General features: G+C 45.4%; 1 protein-coding gene across 1 annotated transcript; it reads right to left on the bottom strand.

Moving 5' to 3' along the window:
• Positions 1-589: 589 nt before the first annotated feature.
• Positions 590-22,081, bottom strand: FAM107B (family with sequence similarity 107, member B; the record flags this gene model as incomplete). The annotated part of the gene is made up of 2 exons (XM_009705531.1): positions 21,670-22,081; positions 590-781 (listed from the first exon to the last, which is right to left on the bottom strand). Coding segments are annotated over exons 1-2 (604 nt in total), but the record flags the coding sequence as incomplete, so codon positions are not given.
• Between the last annotated feature and the right edge of the window lie 1,515 nt (positions 22,082-23,596).

Raw genomic sequence — 23,596 nt, 5'->3', positions numbered from 1 at the left:
CCAGCCTTGCAGAAAACCCAATTATTTCCCACAAGTTGGAAAGAACAGGCTGATGATCTTGTATAGTCAGAGAAGGGCTGGAGAGAGACCTGCCAGAGCAAGTCCCTGCCTGAAGCTGTGGCACATGGGTCTGCCAGGCTGGAAAGACCCTTCTGAGTCGTGAAGCAAACACTCCCAAATCCCTCCTGCAACCCTACACTGAGGGATGGGACAGCCAGCAGCGAAACGGCAGCAGTCTCTGAGCTCTTATTTCTACTGAAGCTTGGTAGAGCTTTCGAGGGGAGGAAGGATGAGATCTTTATCAGCAAAGTAGCTTTAACAATTCTAATAATAAATGTGTTTTCTAGCAGAATAGTCCTATGGGAAGCGTGCAGTAGAGCCTTTAGAACAAGACAGGGGAAAACCAATGGGGAGTCCAATCCAAATGAGTTTGGGGTTGGATTCAGAACAATAATAAAAAGTTCAAGGAAGGGGCCTGAACCCCCTCGCTGGGAACTTGGACTGCCATAATTTTACAGCAGAGAAATGGAATCTTCTAAGCAGTGCCTAACATAAAATCATTGAAATCAGCAACAGTGGTGTGTCTTACTGTTCAGACCATTGCTCATCGTCTCCCCACGACCAACCAGAGCTGCATAGTACTTGTGGTCAGGCCACTCAGCAGGAGAGTTGCGGACAGCCAAAAGCAATGCTGGTGCCTGCGATACAGCACAGCGCGAGGCAAGGACAACATCTGGGTCCTGCATGGTCCCGTGATCCACAAAACAGTGATCCTCACAGTCTGGGGGAAGAGGGAGAGCTCCAGAGAGGGACGGTTTAAGTGCAGGATGGATGCTTTCTTTCCACCTAGATCAGCACCAGCACTGAAAGCCACAACATGAGCTTCAGAGGAGCAAACCGGTTGGAGTGAAGCTCTTCTCTGCTGCAGTTAAGACTGTCAGCATAGCAATCCTCTAACAGTTCCCTATCCCCGGTCACTGTGTAAATGCACTGGTCTTCATGCCAGCACAAGGACAGCAATGTGGGGAAGGAAGGAGGAGATGATGGACTGCCCTTTTTGGTGTCATGCTAGTCTGTAACAATAAATTTGATCTTGAATTTATGCTGTGGGAGCCTTGAAAGATGGTTTCTCGGTTTCAACCACTCTGCCTGTTCCCTTGCCTTGTTGTAGCCCTGTCCTTACAGCTCTGGATGGCCCAGGATTAGGAGTCTCACTTTTCTAGCTGGGATTTGCCAAGTAGAAAACTCTTCATTATGGTTTGGGAACAACCTGATGGCACATGTACGGTGCAAGGCGGATGGACAGCTGCAGCAGTGGTGGCCTGACTCTCTGGACACCCAGCACCCAGATCAGAGAGGCTGCACTTCTCTGCTGGCATGAGACAAGAAAATGAGGCAAAGAACCTTGAAAAGCTCTTTCATCCTTAGTCAGCAGTATTGTTGGTAGAAATATGATCTAAAAATGTTCTGCTTTAACAAGATGCAAACAACATGCACAGCCCTATGATGTCTTAGTGCAGAGGTTTGTCACGTCCCCCCTTAATGGGCACGTTCCTTCTCAGTGATTTATCCCCAACTTTACTCCAACCCCCTTCTGTGCAGGTGGCACGTGGGGGGCTGAGCTATACGTCAGCCGCAGAGCTGGAGGCCTTGTACAGTATGTATCACAGTATGAAGCATGCAAAAATGCAGACCACAGAAACGATATCTGGAGAAAGACATCCCCACGCTGAGGTTATATTAAAGCCTGTGAGCCAGGAACAGCCCATATAATGTGCATGTTGGGGGAGGACACAGCTGCAGTGGGAACAGAATTGTTAACATTGCATAACTCATTAAATGCATGTTACACTGGGTAGTAACCATGGGGAGAGGGTTAATCTCTCCTTCATTGCCCCAGGAAATCCATCTTTTCACCTACGTGCAGGAATACAAGGAGTTCATGAGAAGAAAGGGTTTGGGAACTGCCTCTGTCCCTTCCTGCAAATACATCTCTACCTGTCCATGGGAGAGACACCACCAGCACCTCTCACATGGGCTATCACGTGTGTTTACAACTTTATAGCAGTACGATTGTGAAGGGTTAGGATTTCATAAACCAGCTCCTGTCTATGACAAACCTTGACAGTGCAGAGCTGGTGATGTGCTCCCACGCCCGGGTGCTGGCCAGGCTGCTGGGTTTGGGTCCCATCACACTCAGCCCACATTCTCCATGCTCTGGTTGCAGTCAACACCAGCCTTTCTCTTGACCTTGGTCAAGAGATTTTCTGGTCTCTGCTTATAAAACCCTCTGAGGGAAGCAGGACCTCACTGTCCTGGACCAGGACCGACATTGGTATGTCCCTTCAGCTATGCCCATGGTTCACAATCAGTTTAAGCCAATCTAAGACCACGTTGTCACCCAAAGGTGTGGTCCTGCCTACTCCCTGCCCTGGCCACACGTTCCTGCTTGCTCCCTTGTGTCAGCACAACTTGTCGTGCAGTTACCAGCAAGTTGGATCAGCTTGGTGGGTCATTTTTCAGCCAGATTAACAGGCTGACCTGCCTCACCATGTGGTTTCACAACTGCTAGCCCTGGCTGGAGTGCATGGCTGGGGATAGGGTGGGGTGGGACGGGACGGGGAAGCAGGACTGTCTCTTTTGGCAGCCAGGCAGAGCTGGCTTGGCTTGAACTTCTTGTGAAAACCTGCTTTTAATTTTCCCTTTGGTAAATACGAATAATTCTCTTTTAATGGGGAAGTTGTGAGGCTCCATTGCATTTCAAAGGCACTCTAACCACAGCATCTTTCTGCAGATCATAACCGAGTTAAGCGTGTTGAGCAAATAATATTTCAGCTGCTAACAGTTGAGTCAACAGCAGGGTGATCACGATTTAATCTTCTATTTCGCAGGGGGAGACCATGCTGCTATTTTACAAAGCCTTTTTCATCACAATGGGATTCCCTGAATCAAAGGCTCACAGGTGTGATTTTTGGCTGGGAACAAACAGTTGCATTCCTTTCAGACATATTCTGCTTTCCAAGCACAAATAGCCTTCAACTCCTCACTGTTCAAGAGAATTGCTTTCCAGAAAAGGAAGGTGTTGCCTTCTCATGAGTTCAAAGGCCCATCAGGAATGTGGTGGTTAGGATGCTGCTAACAAAGCATCCTTCATTACCAAGGAACAATTCCTAGTAGCTAACCAAGCAAAAATGCCTACAGGAGGCTAAACCCAGCAGAATTTAGAGAAGGAAGAAAAGTAAATTCAGCCAACAGCAATGAGAAGGCGGCTGACTCTCCTTTCCTCTTTTTGCAGTAGCTGAATCAAAAAACCACGCTGCTTAGCTCTAAGCAATGCCCCTTTCAAAACTGATGGAGTAAAACAGACATCTCTTTCACAGACAAGCTGAAATGCTGCTGAGTTTTCTTGTTGATCTTTGTAGGGATATTACTACATAATAGTCAATGGCTATGCTCTTTGGGAGGTTAGATTAGATGTGCATAAAGATTTCTTTTGCCCTTTCAGGCTATTCATTTTGTCATATGGATTTCTTTCAGAGTGCCTTCTTTTTATTACAACAAAATTCTGAAGAGAGGCAGTGATTTCTAATTCTCTAGAGGACTTTACATAGCCATACCAGCAGAAATGAGCAATTTTATCCTGCAGGAGTGCAGGAGTGCCATAAATGAGAGGCATAAATGGGACATGTAAAGGAAGGCAGTTCCTTTCCCAGAAACGTGAAGTAGGCAAACCTTAACAGTCAGCTATGGTCTGGTTTCAAATATCTCATGAGAGATCAAAGGAATTTACCACAAATTCATTTCTTGGGTGTTTTAGTATTGACAGACTTCCTTGCAGAATTTATGTGAGCAGTTGATTGAGGCCAACAGATCATCTGAGCCTTCAGACCATCTGCCAGGGCATATCCTGGATGAATGCAGGAAGGTGGAAATCAAAGGATGGAGCAGTCCTCCCGTCTGGGTGGGATTTTTTCCATGTCTCACCTGTGATGCAACGTTGCTCTGTAGGGAAGTCATTCACCCCAGCTCCTTTAGGATAACTTCTTATCCTTAGGATATGTTTGGGATAGCCTTAGGAGATACAAGGTTAGCGATCAGGGGACTGAGTGGAGCATGGAGCCTGTATCTTGTCAGCTACTGCTGACCAGGGTGAACCTCAGCCTTTGCACAAGGTGGAACAGAGCCCTGTTGCAACGCGGACGCGAGCTGTGGGGTTATCGCAGTGAGACTGCTCCCTGCCTTACCAAAACCTGCTCCAAACCTCCTCGGTCCTGTGCTGTGCCAGCAAATCTGGGACACGGGGTGCAGAGCAGACAAACGGAGAGGGCAGGAGTGCAGACAGGGGCAAAGCTGAGCCATGTGTCAATCTACAGGTCAAAGCTGGGAGAAGAAACTGCTCCTTCCCTTGCAGCAGAGAACTCTGGAGGGGAGGAAGGCGCTGCTGGGGAGAAAGGGAGGTGAGGAGGCGCTACACAAATCTGAAGCATGTGCTGTTTGCATATGCTGTTTTGTGACATCTGGGTTAAAAAAGGAGCTTGTCCAAAACTGGAAGAAAGTATGTCCTTGTAATAGACGTGCAATCCAGATCTAATATCCCAGAAGGAACCGTCACCCTCATCTTAGGCAGTACCTGGCAAGTTTGGGGTACTGAAGTTGCAGAGTCTTCTCTGTAGAAGACTTTTGCAAAGACAAAATAGAAGATTTTTGTTTGTAAGAATCTCCCTGAACTAAGTAGAAGGAAAGTCTGCTTAGGAGGTGCTCAGTAAGTTGAAAACACAGCACAGTGCTCTATACTACATGTTTTTTGCTTAGAGAGCAGAAGAAACTGAAGAAAAACCACTAGCAGAGCTGTAGCAATTTCGGGGTGCAGCTAGCAAAGCCGCTATATAAAGTGCCTCGATATAGCAGAAAGGGGGACAAAAGAGGGGAAGGGGAAAGGGAAATGAGCTGCCGGGAGGGGGAAGCTGCCACAATTTGCTTCTGTCAGCAAGGCAGGGTTTAATGCCTTCTGCAGCCTTCCACCACTGCCCTTTCCCAGCCCACGCTCACGGCAGATAGCAGGGTAATAAATCTGTCAGTCCCTCAGCCTAGAAACACCTCCTCTCTGCATTCCTGTGTGAACCTGCAAAGGATTATTAGCTAAATATCTCCTTTTGAAATCAAAGCTAAACTTCCAGAGCTCCTAATCTGACCCTGGCAGTGTATCAAGTCATAGAGCTGCACAAGTCTCCTGATAATAATAGATATGATATGATATGATATCATTTGCAGTAAAGAAAGATCTGCATCAAATCCTTGCATCCCAGTTACCTGGGAGATTCCTTCTCAAACATCCCCACCCTTGTTTTTAAGCCAGCTGAAGGACAAGGATAAAAAAGAGGTTGAAAAATAAAGTGGAGTAGCTCACCTCTAATTTATTCCTGAAAAAAAGTTTACTTCGCCATATTAGATTACCTGTGTCCCCTGAAAGACCCAGAACATTAGTCGCACATGTTCACCACACTCCCCTTAGGTAAGAAGAAAGCCGATGCAATGCCAAATTCCTGTATCAGTTCAGTAACTCTGCTAAGCTGCTCCTTATTGTTCCACTTACAGACCCGATGTGCAATGTAAATGTTTTGGGTCCTTGCCCGCCAGCTCCACCTGCACAGAGCAGGCTGGCAGGATGAGTCAAGCACAGCGCTGGAAAATACATACCCATTATCTTATTACCCTTTGCCATCACCAGAAATCCGTAATGACTCAGGTCCAAAATATGTTAAAAGCCTTTGAACCGATCATTTACAGAAAATCATCGGCATCACTGTAGTTGGGTATTTCTAGAGGTTAGCAGGTGTCAGGCTGTGTGATGCATTTTATGATACAACCAGGAAAAACAGAAGAGCAGAGTCGAAATAACCACACTGGTATCAAACATTAATACTTTAAGAAGCCGTATTATGATACTCGAATTTTCTGATGTACAGCCATGGTGAATATTAATAAACTTATTAGAGCTGATGTAAGTTTCCCATCTTGGCTTTTTGCTTTGTTTTGTTTGCCAAACAACAAAACCACCACCACCAATTTCTTTAGCAGAAACAGAAATTATTTCAGTCGTGATGTATGCTTGTGCTTTGGTAAAATGAATAAAAAAAGTGAAATTACAAAATACACATTCAGGTCTCCGTGCTGCTCTTGTTCAAACCACACTGACTTCGGGAGGAACAGGAGAGGAAGCAGGCTCGAGGTGGGTTTCAGTCAGCTGCCAAAACTTGCCACAATTCCAGTTTTTCAGTATTAATGGAGTTTCTCCTTCTCTCCCACCTCTGCCTTCCCACTGGCTGTGCTGTCGGGCTGTGATTTCTCAAGTGACAGGCTGGGTTAGGGACTCGCATCCCTCTGCATTTACCTCTCAGCCCTTCCCTTCCTGCAAGAGCCCACCACCCCTGCGGCTGAGCTTGAGCCAACTGCACTGGGTCTACAGCCGTGAGCAAAAACAGCTCATGGAGCTCATCAGCCCGAAACCTTGCGATATTTGGGTTGTTTTGGAGGGGGTGGGAAGGAAGGGGGGGAGCAGCACCGTGTCTAGCATTTCTTGTCATATTTTACACAGGTTTGCCAAGGCATTTCGAAGGCCAGGTTAGGGTTTACAACAGCAAATGCACTTTAGGGAGAAACATTAAGAAATAAGAGATGAAAGGCAGGCTCAGAGGAGAGAAAGGGAAGGCGTGTGGGAAGGGACCAAGGGGCCAGACCCACATACTGTGACAGCTATCAGAGCAGAGGTTACAATCACAGTGACACTATATTTTAGAAAAGAAACCCATCATGAGAAACCCATCAAATTAGATTAGACTTCTTTCCTCTAACGTCTTGGTGCATCTTGGAGAGCAGCATCGTTTCTTTAAATAACCTACGTGATTTACAGGGTCCTGCGGGTTAGGGAGAGCGTTCAGGATATGCAAAAACTCAGCCTGGGCTTAAATATTCCCCCTCCTGTGCCGGAGCATGGGTGTGCATGCACCAAGGGCAGGTACAACCAGTGGCTGCTCTTGCTGCACCCACCTCCAGGGCAGGGAGATGATGGGGGACCCACCACAAGCCCCCCAGCATTTTGCCCTGTAAAATGGAGGAACGGTAGCACATCTCTGGTTACATGCCTGTATGGGCTGAGTGGGGGACACCACCTTGTCAATGTAAACTACCAAAATGATCGTAGCTTTGTCTAGCACCCAAAGTAAATCTCCTAGGAGCAGCATTAAAGCAAGCTGGGCTCCAGATGTGTCTTTATATCTGAATATATACATTCCTTCCTCTTGGGGTTTAAGACCTCACTAAGCCTTGCTGCACAAGAGCTGCCCCTCCTCACTGTCCTTGCAACAAAGGATGAACCTCTGAAATGAAATAGCACAGCTTTTGCACATTGGAGGGCAATATAATAACCAACACACTCAATCCATACTTTCTTATTTGTCTGCCTGTTCTTCAGAGCTCAGCAAAGTGTGAGCTCATACTCTGCCAGGCCTGAGCAGCTAATCCTAGGATACTCCACTTGAGGTGGTGTTTATTTTATTACTTCAGATGGCAATCAGGGCTGCTAATGAACTGAGAAGTGAGTGAGAAGAGAGGGAGAACTGCGGAGTGGGGAGCAGAGGAGGGCTCTCCCCACCTCCCCGCATCCCTGCTCTCCTGTCCTTCAGACCTGTGCCTCTGTGATGCCACTGATCTGCAAGTCTCCCACTTCAGTCCCCTTCCAACAGTACCTGACAGTTTTGTTTTGGGTTTTTTTCATTTTATTGACAAGTAATGCCTCTAACCAGGCAGATCTTAGTGAAATATTATGTCTGTTCTCTGCATGTGCAATTTTGCTGATTTTGTTGGAAAATCAAGCTCTTTCCTGTTGCTGGTAACATTTGTTCTTAAGCTGAGAAATGATAGCTGAAGGGAACTGAAACAATAGGATTCAATGAGCATTTGCGTCCAGGGGGTTTCTCTCCAATGCAGTTCCACAAGTGAAACTAATGATGATGAAAAGTGACGTAAGTGTTAACATTATCTCTGAGAAGAAGTTAAATTACACTAGCCTGGGGAGCTAAAAGAATGGTTTAATTAAAATCCGCTTGTGTCAGCCTTCTTCCAAACACATACAAGCAAAGCCCGCTGGAAAAATTCTCCTACAGAAAAGACAAATCCCTCTGAAAACTGGAGAATCCCCCAAAAATTAAAGCTAGAAAAATAAGAGCAAGCAGTTGCTTAAGGCCACCAGGTTCAGCCAGAGCCCCAATAACTGGGTCCAGCCCCTGCTGTCCCTGGAGCCGTGCTGGGGCAGGAGCAACAGGCACCTTCGGAGCCCTCTTGGGAGTCTCCCCTCTACACTTCTTGGGGGGCTCAGGCTGGTTTTTTATCCTCTTGCCCTTCCTGGGAAGCCTTTAAACACCACTCTGTGAGTGTGCGTGTGTGTGTGCATGTGTGCGTGGCTCCAGGGATGCTCAAACCAAAAGCCAGGCATGTTCAGAATAATGGTATTTGCTTTGATACTAAAGCACTGTTAATTTTATTTGCTTTCTGTGCCTCTAGGGTATTCTTGCTTTTCTCAGCATCCACGAGGACTTGGAACATGCTCTGGTTTTTAAGAGACAGCAGAGACTGTCATCTAATGTTGGGTGAAAGTCAGGCATGACTGCCAGCTTCAAACCATCTCTGATGAGAAGGGAAGGGAAGAGACAGGGCACATGTCCCTCTGCAGGGATGGGGTGAAGGAAGGCAGAGCAGACCTGCCATGTCTTGTACCAAGAGGTAAGAGCTTTTATTGAACAAGCTGCAGTGCATGGGGGGAGAGCAGATGAGCTTTGAGGTGCACAAGCCATCTCCTGTCCCTACCCATCGTGGCTGCAGCTCCGGTTTCAGCCCACTGAGCCCAGTTGGAGAAAAGCACCAGAAAGTCATGGCCAGGAACCAGAGGGACTCCTGAAACTCGGTAATTTCCATCTGTGATTATTCCCCCTGGGCCAAGAAATGCTAAAATCATATTACAAAAAAAACCCCAACAATCCCAATGTAAAGGCAAGAAGCAGAAGATGTTATGGGAGCAACTAGTTGCTACCAGCAAGAGAGACCCAGCCCACCTCAGCCTTTGCCCAGGGCCAGGAGGAGTACACACCCAAAGGATATGAAAGCCTCAAGCAGCAAAGATGAACCCGAAAGACTGTGGCATCCATGATGTGATTGCTTCAACCTCTGTAGGCTTCTGAGCAGGAACAGTTTCATTTGACCAGGGAGACCAGAACGGCCACAGCTGTATGTGAAAGGAGTCTGAAAAATGTCCCAACATGTCATGATGGTGGATGACTTCAGCTGTTGAGTTTGGGCCAGCTAAACCTTGTCAAGGTGAGAACCAAGGGAAGGAGAAGACTTTCAAGATGACACTGCTTTGTTTTGTACCCCATTGCTAAGCTAGAGCAAGACACCTGGAAATGCCCATCTCCAGCAAACAGGAGTCATGTCAAGAGGTGTATTGGCAGTGATTGTGACTTTCAGAGAGGATCTTGTAGGCACAGATATTCTCTTCTTCTTCTGCTCTCCTACCTCACCTATACATCTACCTTTATGTATCATCTCATGGCCATTTTTGGACCTTAAATACTTCTCTTTTTCACTGTTCTGAGTTGCACATGAAAAGAAACCATCCTACTAGTGAGATTCTTCTGCCAATGGATGATGACTCAGTGTAAATAATTTTCATTTAGTGCTTCAGTTTATTGTTTGAACTTCCTGAGAGATGAGACTGCCACTCTGTCCTTTCAGAAACTGTGCATGATTTCAGACCAGAGGATCTCAAGATCTGGGACTTGATTTCACATACTTTTCTGTTAAACAAAGTTATAATATGAGATGTTATACTGCTGAACTCCTGTGCAGTGAAAACAAACTTGTCTTGAAATTATGACATTGCAATGTTTGAAATTATTTACATGATTATATTTGGCTGAAACAAGACAAATCTATTCTGGTGGGTTTTCTTAATTAATCATTTGCAAATGTCACAACTAAGAAAACCTGCAAAAGGTGGAGGTTGTGTATAATGGGAATTGTATGGTAACACCATAACGAATATTAGATGCTTCTGTCAAAGGATCGTATCTGATTGAGTAACAGCAGAGAAATTGGAAGAAAAATTCTTATGTACATCCTCCAGAGAGTGGGGCAAAATGCAATGTGAAAGACTGAAGTTCACTCAGGTTTTGAAGCTGAATAGACAGAAGCAGAACTGAAACTCATTTTTGCATTATAAGACATGTTTGCTTTTAACCTCTAGAAGTCCACATATCTTCTTAGCAGGGAGACAGCTAGTACCAAGAAGTTTGGGCATCTAAAAGGAATGGTCTGTCAAGGTCTGGCAGGTCTGCAGAAGAAGCTGGCAGAAGACAGAAGAGCTTTGAGACAGGTTTGTGGAAGCAGAGGAAGAGTTGGCCTTAATATTAGAAAAGGACCTGCCCATGGAGACATCCAGAGAAGCTGAACACGCGTTACTGTGGTCCTCACAGGGAAGAGGGCAAATTTTTGCTCACACAAATAAATTTAAGTCTGAAAAATACCCTGCTCTGGTGGGAGATCGGCCTCATCCCATCAGGTATTGATGCTTCTCTGGATCACTTGAGCGCTTGCACTTCCTAGTGAAGACACCAGTCAGTTGGAAAGAAATTGTATCAGCCATTTGAAATGTCATTGAGCTGAAACCTGGACAGCAGAGTCATGCTGCATTTAATTACATTTTCTTTGTTCCCCAGAAGGGTCTAGATCACTCAGCCAGGCAGTGGAAGATTTAAGTCTAACACTCAAACAAAGTCCTCTAGTATTGCTACTTTTTGATGCCCGATTTTGGTTATCTGGGGTTGGTTCCTACAGATGCCAAGTCAAGGGCTCATGTTCCTCAGCAGCAAGAAATATCTGTGCAAATTTCACTTTAGGTACCTAAAAATGAATTTCATCTTCTGGCATCCAGCTACTGTTTTTCATAATACACCAAAGGACAGACACAAATTCTGTTACCAAACAGATCAGTTAGATCTTTTTACCCTTCCTCACCTTTACGATCTGAAATTGCAGAGCAAGGAACACATGTTTTATGGCGTCTGGGTCTAAACACTATTCAACAACTTTTACTGGCTGAATTATTTGTTGGCTCTGTTATATGCCTTTGCTCAGCTTCTCTTCTCGGAGCCAACACAACAGCAGGACTGGAGGCAGCTATGTGTGTGTATGGGTGAAAAGACCATCCTGTCCCCAGAGAAGGCATCGTCTTGTTAGTCACGGCATATGTCTGCTTTGTGTCAGGGCGGGAAAGCTAAGGGTCCCTTCTGCTATTGCTGTGGCATTCTCCTGCTTAATTAAAGAGTTACAAAAAAGCACTAATTTAAACAGAGCAGCTGGAGAGTCATGACTGCTGGTGCATGGAAAAAAGGGTGAGAGAATAGGGCTGCTTTCAAAATGTATAGCTGGTCCTAAATTACAGAAACCTGGCATTATTCTTGGAGGGGTTTTAGTCTCCGTGTAGAGTCTTTACCCAAAATAGAGCTCCATGTGCATGTTCTGAAGCCTGCAAAGCTCAAACAACAGCATTTTGCATCTGATGCTCAGGCACTGAAATCAATGGCAATCTCTCTTGGGATGACCACATCAAACACTTAGGTCTGGCTGTGCCCAGTTGTTTCATTAGGGGAACTAATGGCCCAGATGATTTGGTCTTTGCCACAGTTGGCACACTTATTTGTGGTCTAAATGCTTCCATTAAAAATAATCAAGAAATAAGACCTTTTTAATGGTTTATATACAACTTTTCTAAAGGTCAGTATTTAGGCATGTTGGTTGGAGGAGGCTGAATGCTCATATCATTGTACAGCTGAACTACTGCCAAGCCATTGCCTTTCAGATATATATTTTGTGTTACAACCTAGCCCCAGTGTAGTAGGTATTATGATATCTCTACATACAATAGTCCTCAACCTATGGCTATGGGGCAAATAAGAAACGCAGAAGCAAAGATGAACACTGTCATGCCAGAAGCAAGTGATGCCACAGGGCATGGACTCTGAAGGTCCCAAAATAGCTATACTGCAATCTATTACATCTGAATATAATGATATACCTATAATTATATACATAGTATGTATATATATTTATATATATGTGTGTGTGTGTGTGTATTTATGTATCTATATAAATAAAATCCATGAAGTTTTGGATTTCTTGAGCTTCATGTCTCTGGGCCAATATACAGTCATGTTCATGTAAGACTTGGTCTTGATTCACAGGCAGAGTCTCCAGGGTCCTACAGGCTGGAAAATGACTTCCTGCGGGGCTGATGAACAGTTTGGTGCTGGAGTAGGCTCCTTAGGTACAGAACTCTGGCTACTAAAACTGACTTCAAACCAATACAGCGCAGAGGATCCTCAGTGAAAACACTGGTCTCAAGAGGAAATCAAAACTGAACCAGGTTTTTGATAATTTTCTTATGCTTATCTGTTGTAAAAACCTGGAGCAGAGGGCTGCAACAGCTGACTGGGGAAAAACAGCCTCATGGCTGGAGCGGTGCAAGCTGAGTATGTCACTAGCCTCTCTGGTTAGGTTTATCCTGCCTGAGCTCTCTGTTTGGGAGAGCAGTCAAGACTTGCATGGTCCCAAGCTCTTGCATGTCTCTGGGAAGCCATGTGTCCTTTTAGGTAACCTGAGCTCAGCCCTTCTTCTTTATTAAGGAGAGATGTCATAGAATCACAGAAGGGTTTGGGTTGGAAAGGACCTTTGTAGATCATCTTGTTCCCACCCCCCTGCCATGGGCAGGGACACCTTCCACTAGACCAGGTTGCTCAAAGCCCCATCCAACCTGGGCTTGAATACTTCCAGTGATGGGGCATCCACAGCTTCCCTGGACAACCTGCTCCAGTGTTCCACCATCCTCAGCGCAAAAAATTTCTTCCTTATGTCCAAAACTCTTTCAGTTTAAAACCATTGCCCCTTGTCCTGTCACTACAAGCCCTGGTAAAAGTAAGCCCTGTTTAACTACTGAAAGGTTGCAACAAGGTCTCCCTGGAGCCTTCTCTTCTCCAGGCTGAACAACCCCAAGTCTCTCAGCCTGTCCTCACAGCAGAGGTGCTCCAGCGCTCAGATCATGTTTGTAGCCTCCTCTGGACTTGCTCCAGCAGTTCCGTATCCTTCTTATCTTGGGGTCCACAGAGCTGAAGGCAGTCCTGCAGGGGGGGTCTCCCCAGAGCGGAGTAGATGGGCAGAATCCCCTCCCTCGACCTGCTGGTCACACTTCTTGTGATGCAGCCCAGGGTATGGTTGGCTTTCTGGGTTGGAAGCACACATTGATGGATCATGCCAAATTTTTCATCCACCAATATCTCCAAGTCCATCTCCTCAGGGCTGCTCTCAATCCATTCATCCCCCAGCCTGAATTGATACTTGGGATTGACTCAACACAGGTGCAGGACCTTGCACTTGGCCTTGTTGAACTTCATGAGGTTCACATGGGCCCACTCCTCAAGCCTGTCAAGGTCCCTCTGGATGGCATCCCTTCCCTCTAGCAAATCACCCGCATCACTCAGCTTGGTGTCATCTGCAAACTGAAGGTACACTCAATCGGAATATGTCATTAGTGAAGATATTAAATAGTATTAGTACCAGTACGGACCCCTAAGGGACACCACTCATTGCTGGTTTCCACTTGGACACTGAGGTGTTGAGTGTAACTCTTTGGATGAGGCCATGCAGCCAAATACTTATACATCTAATAGTCTATCCATCAAATCTGTATCTCTCCAATTTAGAGACAAGAATGTTGTGGGGGACCATAACAAAGGCCTTCCAGAAGTCCAGTCAGGTGACAGCAGTAGCTCCTCTCTTGCCCACTGATGCAGTCACTTCATCATAGAAGGCCACTTCTACGGCCACTTAGTCAGGCATGATTTGCCCTTGGTGAAGTTGTATCAACCTTTCTCTTCTGCTTTTGCTGCTGCAGACAGAGTGGCCACAGCTGTATCAGATAGGAATATTGCTCAGCAGTCAGGCCTGGATCACTAAGAATGCAAAATATTGACAGAGTTTGCTTTATCAACGACATGAACGCTGCCGAGCCATAAAACTGCAGAGCCACGATGTGTCAAGTCATAAATAACTCATCATGAGGAAAGTGTGCACCGTCTGGGCATGGAGCCATAGCATTCATCCTTAGATACGCATTCAAATCAGCTCCATTAGTATCATATTCTTCTGTAATTACTCCATTGATTCAAACTGCATCTTATCTCCCCTTGAGAGCTGTGAACACCCTTTAATTTACTGAAAGGCAGAAGAAAGGAGGATGCTAAGACAACATCCACGTTGTGTTCAGAGCAAGGCTATGGAGAACATGCAAATGGGACGAGAAAGCTTACAAAGGCTGAACAGTACCAGTTCTGCAGGTGCTAAAGTCAGCAAAAACAAAAAACTGAATGCTAATGGGATGCCTGTGTTTACTCGCATAGCAGCATCCCAGGACCCTTGTGCTCACCCTAAGAGTAGAAGGGGTATGAACTCTTCAGTGACCCTGGGCTGTTCTGTGTTGGTGATGAAACCCAAAACCTGTCAAGTTTCATCTGGTCTCCAGTTTCCCAGCGGAGGTTTCAAAGTGCTCTTGTTACAATATCTTGTTTTCAGAAGTACCTTTCATGAAACTTCACAAATTCTCCTCCTTAATCCCCTTTAAACAAGGGTCTTGTGACTTCCAAGAACTCCCTGAAAGCTTTACTATTTCTATTATTATTGTTGGCACACAGGAGGTTCATTACTACCAAGAGCTGTTGGAATAGGTTTCAGGGTGAGAGAGGGCATGAAGGAAGCTCTTAGGCTGTACCTTACCACTCAGCGATTGCAGAACAGCAGCTGAAAGTTGCATGATCCCTCTGCAAAAAATAACCCAGCTGATGGAAGCTGAGAAATGAAGGAGTAGGAGCTAGGTTTAGAAAAAGAAAAAAGAAGAGCTCCACGTCAAATAGAGGAAACTGCACCATTTTGGTCGAGGTCACATCCTGGGTAGTTATGTATCAACACAAGCAATGCCACGTGAAAGATGAAAGGGACGGTTGCTGGATGGCAGAATGCTGCAGGCAGGAGAGGGGTGGTGGTGCTCATCGGTCTGTGCGGAGACGTGCCAGCTTAGGGCTGGCAACGCTGATGTGCACCAGCCCGGGACGGGACACGGGGTCTCTTTGATCAGAGCTTGCGACTTCTACTACTAGGATGGATTTTATTTTGCATATGTGCGGGTCACGGAAGTAAATGAGTTGTGCATTGGCCAGGATGAAAAGCTCTACACCGCTCAATGCCGTTACCTCCGTGTTTATGTGGGAGTGGAAAGCAAAGAAAAAATACCATGAGAAAGTCTGGTTTCACTTAGGTGCTGTTTATATTGAGAGTCAAGAACTCCCAGCCCACACACACTCTCCCCAGGCAGCTGCCAGCTAGAAAGTCAAGATTAAGAGGAAGAGATGAAGGGAAAACATTACAGTAGCATACACTACTAAGAGAGGGTTTGGTGGTAAAGCACAAGGAAGCAGAGTCAAAAAAAAATGAATCCTGTCCAAGGACTCTCTCAAGCTTCTTGGAGGGCTCTGGCCAAATCACCAAGGCCATAATCTCCCAGCTGAATTTGCCAAAGTGTTAAAGAGTAAATATAATTTAAATAAATGATATTTTATTTGAGGTGCTAAGCTCCTGCAAATGCTGGAGGAGCCAAGGGTGTTAATGTTTCTCTGGCAACCACAGCGCATAGTTGACTGCCCAGCTTGAGCATTTTGAAGGGATGTACCCTCTGGATTTAATTTGCTTAAATTAAAGCAAATTTGCACCAGAGTAAGTTTGGGGAAAATAAAGGTAGCTTCTGGTTGTTGTGCTGGAGAAAAGACTGTCCCCATGCAATTTCCACAGTCTCACTGATAAAATGACTACAATCCTCTTCTGCTGAGGGCTGGAGTGAAACCTTTGCAAAGGTAAGCAAAGGAATCAGTTCAGTATCAACTAGCTGCTGTTCACCAAGTAATGCTGTTCATTTCCTGCTAATTTTTAGCTGCTAACTAGTCATCAAAATACTTAAAAACTCCCAAAGTGTACGTGAAATGCTTCCTTCAGCAGTCGGACACTCAGGCCCGCAGGGTCATCTGGCGCTGGGGAGAGCTGAACACAACCACTCTTGGCCCTTTTCCCAGGAGACCACGAGCAGTGCCAGGAATCCTCCCGAGGACTGTGTCTCTACAAGCTGGTACTACAAAGCCACAAGTACATGTGAGTTTGACTGTGAGAAGTCCTGTTATTTTAAATGGACTGTTCATATTTTTCATATATTTATGGAGTTTACCTATGGAGTTTCATGTATTTACAGAATTTAACCACTTCAGTGTAGGGCTTCACCTAGGCAACTACTGGTATGTTTCCTCCATCTCAACTGTCCTCATCTTTTGCAGTCCTGTATCTCCACGCAATGAGCACTTTCCCCTCTTGTAAATGTGTGACAAGTTGTGATCGGGCTCTGTTTTACAGTTGATCTGCATGGGTATAAACAATTGTGCAAAGTGACAAGCAGGGAGGAATCAAGCTCTCAAGCCTTTGATGCAGTGTAATTCTTGAACACCTTAGATATAAACCATACCTACAAACTGGCCAGAGAAAGATCCAAAGAACAAAATGAGGATGATGACAGAAATTTATCTTCTATGTGGGGAGGGGTATTAATGAAGTTTCTTTTCAATTGCTCAGACTCAGGTGCAATTACACCTTTGAATTTGGGAGTCTGTCATCATTATCTTGCCACTCAGCTCAGTTCTGGTCCAAAGCCTGGTAAAGTCATTGCGAGTCAATATGGTACCAACAGCCTGTCTGTTGACGTCCAGAGACTTGAAAATGAGCTTCACTGGATCAAATCCAGTCTCTAGCTTCTCTAGCCAAATAACTAACCTAGGTATCAAAAAGGTGCAGGTGAAAAAGAGAGTGTTATGCATTCAAGGTTTGAAAGTAGCTATGAGGTCCTCTAAAGATGTCTATGTGCCCTAAAGGTGTGACTGACACTTTATATAGGAAATCACAGGTGAGACTGATTTCAGTGAGGCTCCCCAGGTGCAATGGGAAGCACAGCTTACTTCATCAGACATATCATTCCCAGGATCTCTCATTTAAGGTCTTAGGTCCTGATTTTTGGTGTCTCAAACAGCTTGAAAGGGAAGAAATGATTCCATAATGCATTGGATGATGTTTGGGTTTCTTTTGTTTTGGAAAAAAACCCAAGCTGAACTCTGAAGGTCAACAGAGTTCAAGTCAGGTGAATGATATTGCTAGTAGAAAGGGTCACTAATATGCTTTTGTCAACATGAAACATTTATTGGAGTCATAGCACAGTTGTTGATTCAGAACAATAAGGCTTTCTCCTAAGTTTCCACCCCAGGCTTTATCAATGGCTAAAACTGGACTTGGAAATAGAAGACAGGAAAATTTTTGAACTTGTAGCTGAAGTTGAAACATTGAGCAAGCATGTTTCAGTGTGTAGTTCTGGCAGCTTTGATTTATGGCTTTGTAAAGTCTTGATAAAGACCCTCAAGGCAGCATACAAAACACAAAAGAATTAATTCTTTACATGTCAGAATCGGAACAAAGATGCTAGACATGGAGAATTTCATTGATATTTAATTATGCTTTATTATCGAGGCAATCTCTAAATATTAAAATGGCGGTCAGTTATTTACAAGCACATTGCTGCCACAGTAATTTGTGACCAAACAAGTCTAAGTCAATCTCTTTGGTAATTATATTCAAATCTAGTTTTTGTTGGAATCATGTTTATATTGGATTTAAGGTTGGCTCCATCTGGAGCAGATGCAGTCTTCTCATAAAAGGAATAATTGATCAAATTCTGGATTTGGTTACATGCATGCAACTCCATTGTAATCCAAAATATGTGACTATGTGTCCCAGTGGGGAGGGTCAGCTGGAAGATCTTGTTAATTAGTATATTATGTGCTCAAATTAGAATTTTGTGCTGCTATTAGTGAAAAATGGACTGATCCTCTGCTTGAAAAGGATTATGCTGACAGGTAGACAGCAGGTCTCTTGGTGCTGGAAGTTCTCAGCATATTTGTCATGAGCCCTTTGCTGATGTCATTTTGAAAATGAGAGAGGCAAAAGAGTATAAGCATTTTTCCTGACATTACTTCAGCTTTTATTGAAGAATTTGATGCAAGAACACGAATTAAAGGTCTCAAATAGGACTGTGAGATTCCTGTGTTGACATGGCATGTTTACCTTTTGCCACTTAGCAGTTATATGTTATCTAATTTGTAGATTTCATCATGATTGCATAGGAAAGGGGACAAATTTTGTCTGCTTTATAGCTGAAGAAACTGAGATACAAAGGGAAGTTCAGATATACCAAGGAGGATGGAAGTCTGTGTCTTCTCCATTGAGCCTCACTGGCTCCTTTAGCGATGTCTGGATATGATTATTTTAGGACAGGTGTGAGCTCTGCTTTGGGGACTGAAATGCCTCCAGCCCCTGTTCTCAGGCAGCCCTGTGCTTTCTTCTCTCCTTTTCTCTCTGCCCTCCCAACAAGGCCACCCACGCCCTGCTCACAGAGACCCTGTGGTCCTCTTTCTCTTCTCGTGGCCCACATTTTCCCTCAGCCCTGCATTCCAGTCCCTTCCCTTAGATGTATACCAGATGTCCTGTGTGCCTCCCACCACCTTTTCTCTCCATCTTCTTCCTCCCTCTCACACCAGCAGCTGCGTGTGTGGTCCCCAGCCCATCACACACCATGACCATAACCTCCCTCTCTCTTCATTACAGGGCTTTTCCCCATTCTCTGCTGCAGTCCCGTTGCTGGGACCCTCTTCTTCCTCTCCCTATTTATGATGTTTCTTCCCCTGCTGCGGCAGAGAGTACAAATTCCCCGGTATCTCCATCTGCCATGCTTTCATTCTCATCCCATCAGAGTCGGTACGCATTCTGCACGCCTTCTTCCACCCACTGTACTTCTACTTCCAACCGGTGCACCACAGAGCCTCTGTGAATAGCCCCATCTTATTCTGCTTCAATTATTTATTTTCCTTTTGCTTGGGAAGGCAATCATTGAGGGTACTAACATTTTAAAACTGGTTGTGCTGATGGGCAGAGCTGAGAGGGAGGACACTGTTAAGCAGCAAGGCACTGAGAGCTGGCGCCGAGCAAGTCTCTGACGCACAGTCCCTTACAGAAAAGCTGGACGTGGATACTCAGACACTGAGAACTTTGTGGGTCTCCTGTTTCTCTCCGACATACCACCAAAATTGGCTCAGCTCAGCCCATTGGTAGCAGAGTGCCCTGACAGCCTGGGATGGACCAGATATAACATCCGGCCTCTGCGTGTCATGGAGAGAGAAATGCTCCTCATGTGTGTGGGACTTCATGAGTGTCACCAACAAGACCCCACAGACCTTGGCAGGAAGGTCTCAATGCTGAGGGGCAGCAGAAAGCCCAATTCCTAGCTGTCAAAAGGAGTTTCCTTGCAGGTCTCCCCAGTGACAGGAAAACATCAAGGCACTTAGAAGAAGGTGTTCAGCAGGACCACACATCATCCTGATGGATGTTTTTGTAACTTGTTCTTAAAAAAAACCCCAAACCAGTGATGGATGATTTGATATGGTGACTTGGATGATTGAATAATTTGAATCACCCAGATTGTCCAGAGCAGTGGGGCCCATTCCTGACTACGCCTCTGACTGGCGATTGCTATAAAGTTGTACTTCTAAATTTGACCATGTGTACTCCTAGAGAAACCCCTGGCACAGGTCAGTCAGCAGAATCCTTGCTCCACCATTGCAAAGGCACGGGAGCATCTTTGGATCGGTACAGTGTCAGCCCTTCAGCATTGCCTGCTCCAACACCACTGACCTGTGCAGGCTAGAGATGTCCGTGCCCAACGTAGGGAACTTCTTCTGCTACAGTGGACACTCGTGGCATGAGATAGGTATCGGCAGTGGCTTTGATAGTATAGAGAAGAGCAGCAGATGAGCAAAGGCAGGGTGAAGTGGTTGGAAGGGAGCAGGTAGGAGCAGAAGGAGGGGAGAAATTGTCACAGAAATGTTGTAAAGCCATGAGCACCACTGGCTGCATTGCTGTCTCAGTGACAGCAAAAAGATGCCTCAGTCCAAACCCGATTCCTTGTGCTTACAAGTAGCATACATGCATCAAAATCCATACATCACACAACCGCAGAAACATTGTCTGGAAGGAGCCTCTTGACATCTCTTATCCAACCTTCTGCTCAAAGCAGGACTGCTGTCAACACTACATCAGGTCAGCCCTGGCTTTGTCCAGCCAAGTCTTGAAATCCTCCAAGCACAGCACGCCCATCACTTCTGGGTGACCTCTTTCCATGCTGCACTACCCTCCAGGTGAGAAAGCCTTTACTAACATCCAACCTGAACCTCCCAAGCCAAAAAAAAAAAAAATGCAAGTGAAACCACAGAAATGTGGTGGTGAGGGAGACCTTGATAGCATCTGGTTTGGCTCCTTGAATGACAGCCAAACTAAATATACTTACTCCATCCCCAGACAATGGTCAACTAGCTCTTCTTCAAAACCTCACATGAAAGAGAGATCCCAGCACCTCCATAGCCAGCCCTCCCTTTTACACTGAAGCAAATTCTTGCTCTCAGGCAGCTCCAGTTGTTCCTTATTTTCTACCTAGGGACTGTGATTGATGGCAACAGGACTGAAACGGAGGTCTACAGAGCCCCCAGCTCTGGTAATAGCAGCAAAAGCCATCTGGAAACCCTGATTCTGATAATTTTCTTAATTTCAGCAGATGTATCTCATATTAAATCTTTTTCTAACACTTCTTCTAGAAGCAGGACAGACATCTTTGCCAAACACACTATTACCAGACCGTGAAGGGGAAGTGAGGAGAGGCACTCTGAATCTATGTGATTTGGCAGGGAAATTGGTAGAGGAACGGGCTAGTAAATAAAAGCTGTGGTATAAAAAAGTTGAGTTACACATGTGGCTTCTATTCCTCAGTGTTTATCGGGGGAAACAAAGCATGTGTTCTCCAGTTACCTAACCAAGAGAAAATGAGAACAGCGCTATTTGTCCATTACTATTCATTTTTTTAGTAGTACCAACGGCAAAATACCCAGCTTGTGATCTTCTTATTCAGGTAAGAATAACTTGAATTCACAAAAACTGTACTCAAAACCTTACTGTTGCCTCCAAGCACACACAAGATAAAAATAAGATGGAAAAAGGATTCTGCAGTCACTGGTGCCGCAGCCTCAAGGCACCTGGCTGAGGTGGCAAAAATGCAGCGTTCACTCAAGTCCGTGGAAAAAAAAAAAAAAAAAGCCTGTACATTTCAAGGGATTTTGGATCTGGTCCAAAATGGGTGAGGATCACCAAAAGATAGGAAGATGACTGAATAAAACATACTGTAAAAGTGCCCGGTATTATTACAAACATCCCCTAAGGCTTCTGATAATAGTGCAGGAAAGCTATAGCTGTCATACTGTATTGTTTTAGTAAGAACAGCCATTAGTCCTTTCTTGACTGCATGCCAATCAATACAAGACAAATGCTCCTATGGATTTTTTTCCTCCCATTTTATACTTTGTTAAAGTGAGCCAATTCTCTTACCTTGTTGCATAGCGACTTCTAGAGCACTCACCTTTGGCACGTGGATGATGGATGGTCTGGGGATGTGAGTACAGAGTGCAATAACATCATGGCTTAGCTCGTTAGCAGCAAACACTGATGACTCTGTGGTAGCAGACACTGACGGAGCAGCAGCATGATTGCTAAAATTGCTGCTTGCGCGACTGTGTTTTTCAGAGCATCTGCTGGCTTTGAACATCTCCTCGCTGTCCTTCTTTCCTCCGTGCTTGATGCTGCTGGCTGCTATAGCAGATGGCTGCAGGCACACTGCTGAGGTTGCCTCGGTCTTCTCCTCCTCCATGGCTAGAGGGCTTGTATTGGGCTGGTCAAACGGAGTGTTTTCATGTGCATTTCCAAAGCAGGTGAGCAGGGCTGAGCAAGGGAAAGGATGCATCTTGGATGACAGGTTATCGGATCCACTTAGCCTGCTTTCCACATCCGCATAATCAACAAGCTGCATTCACATCCAGAAGAGCACCCAAAATGAAAGCCCAGGCATAATGTCATTCCAGCCTTCCTAAGAGAGAGCACCCCCTTTTCTGCTGTCAGGAGCATTCAGAAGTGGGGTACTACACCTCCTGCTCTGTCCTCTACCAAAGTCAGCCCACAATCTCCTCGCCGCTGCCCGTTCCTATTGTCTGCAAGGCAAAGAAGCACAGACACAATAAAAACCTTTGCAACCCTTGCATGCTCTTCCTCGGAGCTGTCAGCAGCTAAACAAAGCCCTGACAATAGCCCCATAACCCCGGCAGGCTATGGTTACAGAAGCGGACGCTACAGCACCAGGCGGTCCTCAATCAATAGTGCCACAGCCTCAGGTTACCTGGTGAAAGAGGCAAAAAGATAATGTAGCCCAAGCTCTCCAGCCATAACAGCATTGACACGTGTATCAATGTCATCATAACAATAGTATAACTGGCTCCGATTACGCCACTCAGGTATTGATTAGCAATAAACCCCCAAATCGTTCACCTATCACTGACTTAGATCAAAAATGTACTTTCAGGCTCTGGCTGGGCTGTTCATTGTTCAGAAGGGAAAACAAATGCCTGCTTTTGTCAGGGAGGAGAAGACGGGGTGCTGTGTGGGCACCCCAAGTTCCTGTCCAGCACACGCTCCTGTGGCACAGGCAGGATTTGTCCAGGCAGCTCCTCCTCCGGCCACGCAGCTCGCTCCTGGCCATGCAGCATCGCCTCTCCCAGCTCCTCTCAGAGGCACCCGCTGCTCCTCCTGGCCCACTCCGTTCCCCAGGGAAAACTGTGGAAGCATCCTACTAAAAGTCATCTGCCGTCAGGCGGGCGTAAGGGGAGACGTTTCCTTCTTCAGAGTGCAGTGGCTCAGTGCTGGCTGTTAAAAGAAAAATATGTGGGCAATGATGGAAGGAGGGAGAGTTTGTGGTTAGAGCATCTGCCTCCAGAAAATCCCAGTTCCTTCTTTTTTGTGCTGCCACAGGCTTCCTGTGTGATAACGGAGATGTTATTTGATCTCTATCTCCATCTGTAAAAAGAAGGAAAGTAATCACTTCTCTTTTTTTTCGACCCACTATACATATCCTGTCTCTTTATAAAAGGTTATAAACTCTTGAGGGCAGTGACTTGCTCTTATTTGCTTTTAAGCTGCTGGTACAAAAGCTCTCCAAATACAAACGTGACATCTACCTGCTAATAACATCTAAAGAGAAATTTTGGGTTTCAATCTTTCCCAACAAACCCATACTCTTCCATTCAATTTTCTAGCCTGGTTTGTTGTTAGATGTTGTTAGATGCTTATCACACCCTCCCTGTAACTGCGCCTTTCATCTTACTGTAAGGCTTGACATTGAGCAAAAATGTGATATATTAAGAGAAACTCATGTTTCCAGTAGATCATCAGGCACCAAAGTGCAGAAGATTGAGAGTCAAATTCCCAT

The sequence above is a fragment of the Cariama cristata genome, unplaced genomic scaffold (genome assembly GCF_000690535.1).
Source record: "Cariama cristata isolate BGI_N322 unplaced genomic scaffold, ASM69053v1 scaffold7610, whole genome shotgun sequence".
Classification (NCBI taxonomy): Eukaryota; Metazoa; Chordata; class Aves; order Cariamiformes; family Cariamidae; genus Cariama; species Cariama cristata.
Note: the sequence above shows the minus strand (reverse complement) of the source record. Positions and strands in the feature narration are given on the sequence as shown.